Source organism: Pongo pygmaeus, chromosome 10, assembly GCF_028885625.2.
Source record: "Pongo pygmaeus isolate AG05252 chromosome 10, NHGRI_mPonPyg2-v2.0_pri, whole genome shotgun sequence".
NCBI classification, from domain to species: Eukaryota; Metazoa; Chordata; class Mammalia; order Primates; family Hominidae; genus Pongo; species Pongo pygmaeus.
Genome location: NC_072383.2, coordinates 9,345,775 through 9,359,452, shown reverse-complemented (window position 1 = coordinate 9,359,452; position 13,678 = coordinate 9,345,775). Strand labels below are relative to the sequence as shown.

The window sequence follows — 13,678 nt, the reverse complement described above, 5'->3', positions numbered from 1 at the left end:
ATCCCTTGATCTAAGGGCATAGCTTGGACATCAAGGTTATTCCAAGCTTCCCCAGCCATGTGTAATGGTGAACTGGGGTTCAAAGTCTCCAGAGCCTTGCTACTCTAAGTGTGGTCAGAAGAGTAGCAGTATTTGCATTGCTGGGAGGCTGTTGGAAATGAATGCAGAATGTCAGGTCCTACCCACATATGCTGAACCAGAATCCACATGTTAACAAGATCATCCTCAGATTGGGTATGTTCAAATTAAAGTTTGAGAAGCACTGCTTAGACCATCTCTGGATTCTTCTTTTAGGAAACTCTGCCCATGTTAATATCATAATTGTTCTTGCTGTTCACTGATCTTTGGGAGCTCTCATTTTCTTTTTACTGTACCAAAGAATGACATTTTAGTATTTTTATCATGCTCACAATTTTCTGTTCTCTCCTTCCCATCCTTCCAACACAATGCAATAGTCAAAGTGTCTTGAACAATCCACTTTTCTCTGTTTGTGGTTGCTCACCCATGAGATTTTCCTCTTCTTTGTAAGTTTAGAGAATGTGTATTTTGCTCAGGCCTCAAGTGCTCTCGAATGAATCATGATTTTGTTTTTTAAGTCGATCATATTATCACAGTCCCCTCTTACAGTGATTGGAATCCACAGATCAGGTTCCACAAAACGGAGACTCTGAGATGAAGATTTGTGGGAAGAGGGTTTATTGGAGAGAATTCTAAAGATCAACACCTGTAGAGGATGAAGGAAGCAGGATTGTACAGAAAAAGGAGCTGTACTACAAGGCAGTCACAATAAAGTTATCAGTATATCCTGTGGGGAGCTGTGGGGTTGGGGTGATTGTTCAGAGTTGTCCTAATTTAAGACAACAGAACTGTGCATTTATACACACATAGTACCCCTTATTGTGCACTGAGCTGCCCCTAGAAAGGAGGAGGAACCTGGGTGAAATGTTTCTCTGATGCTGAGGGAGGTTCTCAGAGGTGAATTCATCTGACAGCCAACAGCCACCAACATTCCTAGCAGCTAGGGTCATAAGTGCCTCTGCCATGAAGGGGATTATCTAGAGGGTACACCACGGCATTCACTACTTTGGCCTAGCAATGAGAGATATAAACCAGGCGTGGATAAGGAGGTATACAGGAAAATTTCCTAATATAGCATCTGCAATAGTTTGTAAAAGAGGTGGGGGGCAGGAAAAGGGAAAGAGAGAAGGTGGAGGAGGAGGAGAAGGAGAAAGAAGGAGAGAAGAGAAAAGAAAAGAAAGGAAAAGAGAGATGTAGGAGAAGAAAATTTTTTCCTGCTCACTCTTTTCATTCAGATTGAGATATTGCTGGGAAGGAATAATCTTTGCTACTTCAGGAGCCAAAATTGCAAATAATACTGACACATCAAGGAAGTAGGGTGGAAAGAATTTAGGAAACTCCTTGATGGCATGAGTGAGCTGCTGAACCAATGCCAGTCCTCCATTCTCAGGATTTGTGCCAAACGAGATTATAAATGTTTGATTTTTTAAAAGTCTATTTAGGTATTCTGTCACTTGCACCTGATAAAGATGTTCTTACTTTTCTTTTTCAATTCCTTTCCTCCTTTCTTCTATAGCATCATTATATAGAACTTATGACATCTCATTTCTTTTTAGTTGTTTCTATACTGATTTCAGGAAAATCATTTTGGAGAGCACTTGGCTAACATGAGTAATCCATTGTTCATACTAATGCTTTTTATGACTAGAATTTTGTAGGGTGTGTTTGGTGGTTAGGGGTGTAATATTTAGTCTCTGTAGGGGCTTACCCAATGTTTACTGTGTCAGTCACTGTTCTAATCACTTTAGATATATTACTTGTTCAATTTCCACAACAAGCTTATAAGGTATGGTATTGTGATTATTCCCATCTATAGACAAAGGAAGGGAAGCACAGGGAATTCAAATAACTCATCCAATGTTGATCATCTGAGAAGTGGTAGAACCAAGATCCAAACACTCACCATGAGGCTCCAAGGCCTTTGTCCTTCTCTGTAACTACCTTACAAGGAAAGGAATGAATGTTTTACACACAAACCAAATTCTTAATATGTTAATATTTTAAAGTCAGTTTGAGTAATTGCAGTTTTCTGAAAGCTACTGTCTATGAAAAGAGTCAAACTCTGTAAAATATTTGGAGAGAGTTATTCTGAGCCAAATATGCATGACCATGGCCCATGAAGACAGAGCCCCAGGAGATCCTGAGAACATGCACTCAAGGTGGTTGGGCCACAGTTTGAATCTACATGTTTTAGGGAGACATACGACGTTAATCGATACATTTGAGGTACACGTTGGTTAGGTCTAGAAAGGCAGGACAGCTCAAAGGGGGCAGGGAACTGTGCTTCCAGGTCCTAGGTGGATTCAAAGATTTTCTGATTGGCAATTGATTAACATAGTTTATCTAAAGACCTGGAATCAATAGGAGGAAGTGTCTGGGTTAAGATAACGGGTTTTGGAGACCAAGATTCTTATTATGCAGATGAAGCCCCTGGGTAGCAGGCTTTGGAGAGAACAGATTGTAAATGTCTCTTATCAGACTTAAAAAGGTGCCAAACTCTTAGTTAAGTCTCTCCTGGATCAGGTAAATGACCTGGAAAAGGAAGGCGATTCTCTGTAGAATGTAGATTTTCCCCACAAAAGACAGCTGTGCAGATCCATTTCAAAATATGTCAAAGAAATATATTGTGGGTGCAGGGCTTAAAACCTAGATGGCGGATTGATAGGTGCAGCAAACCACCGTGGCACAGGTATACCTATGCAATAAACCTGAACATTCTGCACATGTATACCAGAAGTTAAAGTAAAATTTTTAAAAAATGATCTTGTTCGAGTAAAAAAAAGAAAGAAATATATTTGAGGGTAAAATACTTCAATTTCTTTTAGGTCCTGTTATCTGTCATGTTGATGTCTTATTGCTACAAAGAGTATTTTGTCTTAAGGTCTCTGTTTTAATGTTAATGCTGATCAGCAGTGCCTGGATTCCAAAGGGGGAAGGTGTAATCAGATACATCTGACCTCCTACTCCTATCGTGGCCTGAACTAGTGTTTCAGATTTACTGTAGGATGTCCTTGGCTGACAGAAGGGGTTCATTCTATTGGTTGGGGGGCTTAGAATTTTATTTTTGGTTTACACTACAACAAAAGTATAACTTTCTTGTGCCAAGGTATTGCATTTACCACAGGCCTTTCCCAACAGAGTGCATTCAGTCCCAACCACACTCTGCCTGAGAGACTACCTCTGCTTCCACTAGTAAGAAGCTCTGGAAATGTTTATAACTTGTTGTAACAGCTTTAATGCCAAATAAAACAATTTTACACACCCTGATTATGTTCAGTAGTGGTAACTCAGAGGAGAGCACTGTGAGCCTGCCCTCACGACACAGCCCCACCACAGATACTTATGCTTGTGGGTCTTCACACAAAGAGAGGCCTTAAGGGAGAGAACAGATGAGCATTGCTTACCATTGGTTGGTATGAACCAGCTGCCTGCTGACAAAGGGCTTCTCAAGAACAGGTTTTGCAGAGGGAATGACAGGTTCCCATTTGTCCCATGACTCATGGTAAGTTCCTGGCAAATTTCCCTAAGCCCTTCATCAACTGGCTACGAAGAAACACTGCATGCTTTGCAAAGTGATGACAGCCAAAAGTTGCGAAATCATTTGAATTATTTCCAGAAGCTTTGTATTTTCTTAATATCAAAAATGATCAATACTACCTAAAGAATCATACTTTAAAGAAAGTGAAGCAAGAAAGGTGGTGAAAACACAGGAGAGAAGTTATATTCTGAAACTGACTTTGGAAGAGTGAATAGATCTTCACTAAGCTAGGAAGCATAATTTATTCTTTTTCTTATTTTTTTTTTTACTTTTCATGAGTATATATTAATTTTTATTTTTTAATAGTATATATTACCTATACATTTCAGTTACTTTGCATTGTAGGGAAAGGCATCTTGAATATAAAATGTTTTCTTATATTAAATATATGAATATTCACTGCCATAAAAGCCGACAATGTTTATTAATAACATTATTCCAACGTATTCACGATATACTCAGACTTGGACTTATGTCTTACTTGTGTTTTATTTTGACAATTACTGAACTCTTTTTTTTAATTTCACAAAATAAATTGCTGCTGTTAAAAAATTATAATAAAAGGCATCCAAGATGCATTTTTTTAAAACATTAGAGCAATGATCTTAAAGTTAGAAGCATTGATTTGGATTTTGTTTAAAATCTTTTTTTATAGTAATGGTAAGGAGGCTTTAGCCCAGCATTGCACTTTTATAGTTGTAATGAAACATGTCTCTGCTTTACAGGACGAGGAAGTGAACATTGGAATGTATGTGAATAAAGAGGGTTTTTTTTCCATATGCTGGAAACGGCATTCCCAGTTTGCCTAACAGACAACCCACACCATCATTTTTCCCACTTTCTCCACGCCCTTAACTTTATGAATGAGATCCTTCTTGTCTAGTAAATGATGAAATCTTTTCCCACAGTAGAAGGGGATTTCCCATGCATAGACCGAGAATTAGAAACAACTGCTCTCTATCCTGTATGCAAATAATATTGTTATTGTATTGTAAAAAACTTATGTATATCTGTGTTCATGTGTACATGTGTTCTGTTATTCTTACTGTTTCACATTTAAACAGTTAGAAGACTTTTACCAAATTTAGAAGGTGTATGAAGGAGGTCTATATTTATATCTATCTCTCACTTTGGATAATGTTTATGTACAAAATTCACTTTTGAGATCTCGGGGAAAATCTTAAAAAATGAACAATCATACCTTAAGTCAGATGTAACTTAGAGAGTTGGAGGCAAGTATAAATAATATTCATAGAATTACTCCATATGTATTATAATTCCATGGAATAAGAAAATAAATCATAATTCTAAACATGAGTCCCAGATAGAAGGTTAGGGCATTTACTCCAAATTTTAGGTGCTAATTGGCAATCTAGAAAATTCTCATATATGCAAGTCAATGTAGTATGCTCATATATTTATTTATCAGAGGGGTATTATTCAAATATTTAATAATTATGATTTCTTCAATCAAATCAGATAGATGAGATTGTATGTGTGTTTATAAAGATGAATTTAATTCTCCTTATAAAAGATAAGTGTACTGCAAGATCCACCTTCTACTCAACAAATTCAAACATTTGTATTAATTTGTCTTTTGGAAATTTCTTATATTAACTTTCCTGTTATCGATGTTAGATTTGGATTTCTAAATTGTAATGGGTTAATAAAGTCTGAGAAAGCATTTGATCTCCAGATGTGCCCTACTACTGGTATGATTTATATTTTGCATTTTAATTAGTAAAGATGCTCTATATGTAAGTACATGCCTGACTGTGTTCCTCAAATAGTAAGTGATCATTTTAGATTCACACTTTGGAATGAGTGTTGTAGCAAGGGGTAATGAAACCCCAAGGAATCAGTAACAGGCAAACATAGAGAGGTAGGTTTGGGTGTTGCTTTTCACAAAGAACAACACAAGTAGTCACTAATCTGAGACCGTTAGCCAACTGGGATATAAAGAGGAAGGAGTAGATTGAAAGCATAAAGTCCATTGTCTTAGTCAAATGATTAAGGGCAATTGTCTTTAGATTTGGCCAAAATTTCATAGGTAAAGAAGTGCACGATAACAGGCTTTTTAGAAAGGCTTAGGTGAAAATACAGTAACAATAAAATAAAAACTAATGCCTCATTAAGTTGACCATACCCTAAATACAGATGATGACTGGCTTTAATCTTTTCTAGTTCTCTGTAATATATAGCAATGGGAAACCAGCAGAAGACATTATCAGTCAGAAAGATGCATCTGCTTCTCACTGCATTACAAAACCTGTGTACAACCTCTGGATAGAAAGCTAACACCCCAATAATGGGTTTGCTTTAAAAGTCTGGGAGTCAAGAGTGCTTACTTCAAATGCAGCATAGGATGGGTTGAATGGAAAGAAGCTCTCCTCCTGGGAGGGTTAATATTCTCTTATTTTGCTCCCCAAGAATATGGTTAGTTGTACCCAGACACAAGATTCTATGGAAAACCTGAGACTGACTAAAAGTCATGATTGACTCAAGAAGTGCTTGCATTCATATACCACCCACTGGAAATTCAACAATGAATAAAACATGCAGGCTGTATCTCTGAGATTCCCACAGCCAAGTGGCATGTATTACATAAAAACTAAATATTTGTAGTGTGACATGACATCCTGTAATAGAGATGAGTACCTGTGTTATGGGAGCTAAAAGCAGCAACAACTAACTTCAGCTTGGGAATTATGGAAGTTTGAACTGAATCACAAAAGAACAAGGAGGATATATGTACCTGGTAGACAGGAAGTCATATAAAGAGAGGTTCTAGACAGAAGACTGAGCCCACAAATACACATGTAGAGATGAAAGGGTGTGGCACATTGCTGGTGTTTTCAGGGGAGAAAGCAGAACGTTTGTGGGCAAGCAGTGGGGGCTATAGGTAGATAAGAGCCTTAAGAAACTTTTTTTTCTAAAGAGTTTGGAATTTATCTTGTAGGTAATAGTGGACCATTAAGGGTTTTTAAAGAGGATATGATATAATTAACTTGAATTTTAGGAAAAAACAGTTGGTAAAATAGATTTCCTGCTGTTTTCAGTAAAAGGGCAATGTCAGAGGCAGAGCCCGATGAAACCACTTTGTGATACTTGATAAAGTCACAGCAATCATGAGATTGTCTTCTAAGAGCATCTTATTTAGCCAAAACTCTAAAGACAAAGAAACACAAAATACCTGGCAATAATTTTGGTAAAGGAAAAGAAGAAAATGAAATGCAAAAAAAGAAAAAGTAATGCTTCAATAAACTTTGCTACCAGGATACTTTTATATAAAAATACGTCGTATGGAAAATACAACATCAACAATTAGTAATAAAAAGGACATGGTAATATTTAATTTTTTTTCAATTAGAGCTTCCTTAAGCCTTTATTATTTTTACATTGCTTCCATTGTAATAACTATACAGAGCATTGCCAACCAGAAATTGGTACTGAGCTCTCAAAATAGATTTAGCTCTCAACCAAGAAATAATAGTGAGATACAAATTAATTTACAATGATTGAAATTACTGAAATGGGATTTAATTTATTCTTGAAATTTTCACTCATAGGCATTGTAAATTATGTCTAGGAAATGCTGATGCAAGACTGTTTTGTAAATTAGATGACACACCTAATGACATGTAACACACTGGGAGGTGGCTAAAATTTAAACATGACTTAAACTTTAAGAATGATTCAGGAAATACTGGCAAAATCTCCTGCATGGATATATAGTCCCATACTCGGCTTCCCTGACAAGTGAGAACATCTGGGCTCCTAGAACACTGACCTGTATGTGGATCTAGCAGACACGGCATATTGACTTTTTCTTCGTCTCATTGGATCATGATGTGGAAGATAATACATCTGGGTGTTTTTCTCTTTCATCTGTCTCTTTCTCAGTCTCCAAACGTGTAAGTGATTACACAGTTTATTATTTCACATGGAAGGCAAATAGAGCTTGGTATTACAAATTCAGGCTGGGCACAGTGGCTTACGCCTGTAATCCCAGCATTTGGGAGGCTGAGATGGGCGGATCACCTGAGGTCAGGAGTTCAAGACCAGCCTGGCCAACATAGTGAAACCCCGTCTTTACTAAAAATACAAAAATTAGCCGGGTGTGGTAGCATGAGCCTGTAATCCCAGCTACTCTGGAGGCTGAGACTGGAGAATCGCTTAAACCTGGGAGGCGGAGGTTGCAGTGAGCCAAGATCGTGCCACTGCACTCCAGCCTGGGTGATAGAGGGAGACTCTGTCTAGAAAAAAAAAAAAATAAATAATAATAATAATAATAATTAAACATTACATTTTTATTGCAGTGATTTGATTTTAAATAATTTTATCATTTTACAATATAATCCAAAATATGCTCATGGGAATAGTAAATTTCAAATTTGAATGGCACCATCATCTCTGCCTCGTAGATATCCAGAATGCTGAGTAAGAACTGTAACAGTGCTATATTTATGTTGAGGAAGAGGTGTCTGACAGCTGCTGGGGAAGGAACTGGACAAACAGTAGGCAAATATAAAACAGAATGTGCTGTGTCAGTTTGGGGGCAAAAGCATTGTATAAGAACACTGATGATGTTAACCTTTATAGAACTAATGATAAATTACCTGCTGATTTTTAATTGGGATTTCCTTTTTGACTTTTAAAAATTTAATTCATAGGCCAACATCTTTCTATTTCATACAGATTTAGCCATTTGATGTATTTCTAACATTTAAAAATAACATACTTTCCTTAAACTCAAAAATTCTTCAATTAACACAATAATTGCTAAGTAACTAATCATTGACACATTCAATTGTAATGGTCTTGCTTGAATTTTGTAGGCAGTATGTTCTGCTGATTCCTTCTGTTCTACAAGAAGGCTCTTTGGATAAAGCTTGTGCCCAGCTTTTTAATCTCACTGAATCTGTTGTTTTGACGGTCTCCCTCAACTATGGTGAGATCCAGACCAAAATATTTGAAGAAAATGTTACTGGAGAAAATTTCTTCAAATGCATCAGCTTTGAGGTAAATACTTCTTTCTGCTTAATATAGAAAAGAATATTACAGGTGCATGAACACCACCCACGTAACTGACATTTTAGGGACAGAGATCAGGCTATTTGGCTGTATGTGTAAAGTTATTTTAATTTTTAAAAGAATAATATAGTCCTCAGTATGAGATGATGTTAAGTACAGTCATAAATGGTGACAAGGGCAAGAGCCAAAACATTTTATTTTATGATAGAAAATTGTTGAAGGGAATAAGACATATAGAAAGAATGACTCTTGTGCAGAAAAGGGAAGTTTTAAGAAAGGCAAAAGAATCCATTTAAATGGTGAGATAAGGAAGTGACAAAGCAAGAGACATAAACAAGGTTGGTTATTGAAGAAATAGATATGACAAATTATGAATTAAAACTTTTAGTGATACCAACACACAGTGATAGAGATTTCTTAACAAAAAATCAGTTTCATGGAGTATTTATTTGTTCCCTAGGTTCCTCAGGCCAGATCTGATCCACTGGCATTTATTACATTTTCTGCTAAAGGAGCCACTCTCAACCTGGAAGAGAGGAGATCTGTGGCAATCAGATCCAGAGAGAATGTGGTCTTCGTACAGACCGATAAACCCATCTACAAGCCTGGACAGAAAGGTGAGTGTACCTAAATCAGGTTACCCTCAACTAATGTCACTTATATGATATTTGAATTGATGGTACACAATACAAGCTCAGAAATTTTATTGTATTAAATTTTATTAGAGAACCTGCTTAAAAATACAAAATAAAAATATAGATTACATAGCCTGAATGTTAGAGATTTCATTTCCATGAGTCTGGGGTGGGGAGCCTCAGAAAGTGTATTTTTAAAGAGCACCTTATTCTATTCTAATAATATCCATATTATTCTAATAATATTCTAATAATATCCGTATTATTCTAATAATATTCTAATAATATCTGTATTATTCTAATAACATTCTAATCACATATTTGGGGATTTTGAATTTAATTTACACAAACTTACAAGCTTATGGTTGAAATAGAAATAAAAGAGCAACAAAGTATGTCATGAACATGTAATGAGATACCCCTAGTGACTAGAGAATTGCCCAAGTAATAGAATGATCAGCATGATGTTGAATTAAGCTGAAAAGCCTCCTCTCTCCTCCTGGGTACAGAAGGAGTTGATGAATACAGATTACAGCAGTCAGAAGAAAGACATTTCTGATGAGATGAATGGTACATAAAAAAGCACTGAGGTAGAATTAATTTAAAAACCATGCTGTAAAATGAGAAGTAGATAGACTTATTTGGAGTAAAGAAACCCAAATGTCCATCAATGATAGACTGAATGAAGAAAACGTGGCACATATACACCATGGAATACTATGCAGCCATAAAAAAGGATGAGTTCATGTCCTTTGCAGGGACATGGATGAAGCTGGAAACCGTCATTCTGAGAAAACTATCGCAAGGACAGAAAACCAAACACCACATGTTCTCACTCACAGATGGGAATTGAACAATGAGAACACTTGGACACAGGGTGGGGAACGTCACACAACAAGGCCTGTCATGCAGTGGGGAGGGGGGAGGGATAGCACTAGGAGGGATACCTAATGTAAATGACGAGTTAATGGGTGCAGCACAGCAACATGGCACATGTATACTTATGTAACAAACCTGCACGTTGTGCACAAGTACCCTAGAACTTAAAGTATAATAATTAAAAATAAAATAAAATGTGATATAATAAAAGAAAAAAAAGGAAGGAAAAGAAGCTGCAGTGAATAGAAGAGTTAAAGGAAATCCCTGAATATAGAACTAAAGAGGCATTTTCATGTAGTTAAGTAACGCCCATGAGGCGTCACTACAGATGTGGGGATCACGGCTTGAGGAGGCAGTCGTGGATGAACTGGGAATAACAGTAATCAGAGCCCGCTTAGGCACCAACACACTGTGATCCCAGAACAACACAAGCAGAGGGAGGTGAGGGATGTGTGCTGGAGATGGAGGAATGCACTGCATGCATTGTGCTATCCCCACCCTTCCACTCCTCTTCCCCTGACCCTTTGCCTCCCTCCCTCACTTCACAAAAGAGGGCATTCAGGTCAGTATTTAGGCACCAGAGAAAGACTGAAGGACTAGATAAGAAAGACAGGGCATGGCTGTACAGTTTGAGCTGGCACCAACAACGGTGGAAGAAACATTACGAGAGCATGCATGCTGGCGTGGGAGGTGCTTATGAGGGGGAAGAGTATATGTGCTTGACACAAGAGGATGTCCAAGGAAGGCTTCTAGGATTCTTGCTAAGGAGAGCTATAGAAGGCAGAGGTGGGGAAGGTGGCTGCTACTTCAAAGAGCACAGAAACATTAAAACTTAATTTAAAATTGCTTTTTTAAAATTTCTTATCCATCCACAGTCTAGTAAAGAGTCTAATGCACAGAGGAAAGGTTATAACATAGCAAAGAAATTGAGCCAGGAGTCTTACACAATTGAGAGATATTCAGTTGTCAAAAAATTGATCATTACAATCTGAGATTATAATGCTACAAATATTCATAATCTACTCAGCATCATGCTTCTTTTTGAATAAAAATATGGTGTGATATTAACTGATTGCTAAAACCTCATTGCACATTTAGTTTGTTGTTGCTTCATATTTATAATGCAATATATTAACTACTATATAGTGACATGAACAAAATATGAAAAAGTATAGTAAACAGATAAAATAGAAAGTGACTAATTCTTCAGTTATTAAAAAATAAGTATATCAAAGAGGATATTTAGGAATGCATTTAGAGAAAGAAGGGATAAGGTACTTGACTGAATACAAAGTCTTCAGCAAAACAGATTCTAGTTGTGTTTGGGAGAATTAAAGAAGGGCTATTCAAGCTTCCAATGTCAGGGTAGAAGGGAAAGCAGCCCCTCTGTGTGAGAAGGAAAGGGCTATTATAGAAATAACCATGACAGAAGTAAAGTCAGTACTCATGATGAAATTACTGCGGGTAAGGGATACTGTATAGCTTCAGGTTAGGGGGCTTGGTGGGAATGGCTGGAAAGGAGGCTGCGGTAGAAGGCCAGGTCAGAACTTCACAAAAAGTAATGTGTGACTTGCTACACATTAAGTTATGAAGACACTGACTTTTGTGCAATGTGAGGTTTTCATCAGAGAAGATTCAAGATAAGATTTAGTCTTCAGAAAGTAGCTCTGATAACCATAGAAAGATTAGCTAGGTTATGGCAACACAAATGGCAGCGATCCAGTTAGTGACAGTTGTGAGAGTCCAAACAAAAGACGATTACATCTTGAACAAAGACAGGGACAGTTTTGGAGTTAAAGAGAAATCTTTTTTTTTTTTTTGAAATGGAGTCTCACTCTGTCGCCCAGGCTGGAGTGCAGTGGGGCAGTCTCGGCTCACAGCAACCTCCACCTCCCGGGTTCAAGCAATTCTTCTGCCTCAGCCTCCTGAGTATCTGGAATTACAGGTGTGCACCACCATGCCCATCTAATTTTTTTGTATTTTGTTAGTAGAGATGGGGTTTCACCATATTGGCCAGGCTGGTCTCGAACTTCTGACCTTGTGATCTGCCCGCCTCCACCTCCCAAAGTGCTGGGATTACAGGCGTGAGCCACTGCGCCTGGCCAGAATTCAATTTTAAATGATAGAGCTAACAAAGTAGGTGAAAAGATTAGAACTACAGGGAAAAAATGTTTTAAGATAATTAAGTGGAGACCTGAATGAAGTGAGGATGTCTACCATGGGTGGGGAAAATCATTCTGGGCAAGAGAAATAGCAGATAATATCTTTAAGATATGTTTTGATGTAGAGTGTAATATAAAGAGGGAATGACAACGAGGGGATGACAAGAATGAGGGAATAAGAATGAGTCTCAAATTTCTAGCCTAAACACTTGGACAGAATTGTCATTTACTAAAATAAGGAAGTGTAGGGCAAGAGGAAATAAATCAGGATTACATTTTTGGGCACACTAAGGATGAGATATCTTTTAAATATTCAGGCAGGTATGTCAAGTAGGAAGCAGTGTATTTATGAAACTTTAGGTAAGAAGAAAGGGCAGGGCCAGGCGCAGTTGCTCACCCCTGTAGTCCTAGCATTTTGGGAAGCCAAAGCAGGCAGATTACTTGAGCCCAGGAGTTCAAGATAAGCCTGGGCAACATGGCGAAACCCCATCTCTACTAAAACTACAAAAAAGTTAGCCAGGTGTGGTGGGGCAAGTAGTCCTAGCTACTTGGAAGGCTGAGGTGGGAGGATCACCTGAGCTTGGAAAGTTGAGGCTGCAGTGAGCCAAGACTGCACCACTGCACTCCAACCTGAGTGATGAGAGTGAGACCCTGTCTCAAAAAAGAAAAAAAGGAAACAGAAAAAAAGAAAGGGCTGAAGATATGAATTTGAAGAATCATCAATGTAGAGACCACATTTAAACCATGAGATATGATGGGATCAGCATTTCTCAGCCAATCTTATGAATCCAGTGATAGCCAAACAGCAAGTCTTTTTCCTAAAAAAAAATTTTCAGCATTTGACACCCATACTCGCACATACATATGAATAGAATTATGAAATAGGTTATCAATAAAGGCTTTTAAAATTAATGTGTGAATAAATGAATTGAAGCTAGGAGAGGGTCAATAATCTGGAAGAATGAGATTAACAAACTTGAACTCTAAATGAACCTGAAAACGCAAAGGGACAGGAAGTATATATAGACAGATGACAACATAGAGTCTTGACATCAGCAATTGACATTTTTTCCAAAATACAATAGCTCTGATATGATGACCAATACCAATTTTGGCATGAATCTTCATTTCCCTTAAAGCATGTCAGAATTTCCCATGACAGGCTAAGCAGTAGAAAGCAAGACCATTAGCCAGGTGACATTCTATGACAGCAACCAGAAAGTCATTAGATGACATCAACAGGAATAAATTTTCTGAAACTAGTGGCATCTAAAATAATAATTTCTCTCTTTTGAATTAAAATGCAAGAAAAAAATGTTTTGTTGGAGTTGTGAATTCGGAAGTTACTTATT

At 37.4% G+C, this 13,678-nt stretch overlaps 1 protein-coding gene across 1 annotated transcript in view; it reads left to right on the top strand.

Annotated features, from left to right (window-relative positions):
- Positions 1–7,374: 7,374 nt before the first annotated feature.
- Positions 7,375–13,678, top strand: part of LOC129009923 (ovostatin-like) — an 84,374-nt gene continuing 78,070 nt past the window's right edge. The window contains exons 1-3 of the mRNA XM_054443513.2: positions 7,375–7,530; positions 8,455–8,638; positions 9,111–9,267. Coding sequence (XP_054299488.2) covers positions 7,463–7,530; positions 8,455–8,638; positions 9,111–9,267 — 409 coding nt within the window. The 5' untranslated portion in view covers positions 7,375–7,462. The remainder of the gene's footprint in view (positions 7,531–8,454; positions 8,639–9,110; positions 9,268–13,678) is intronic.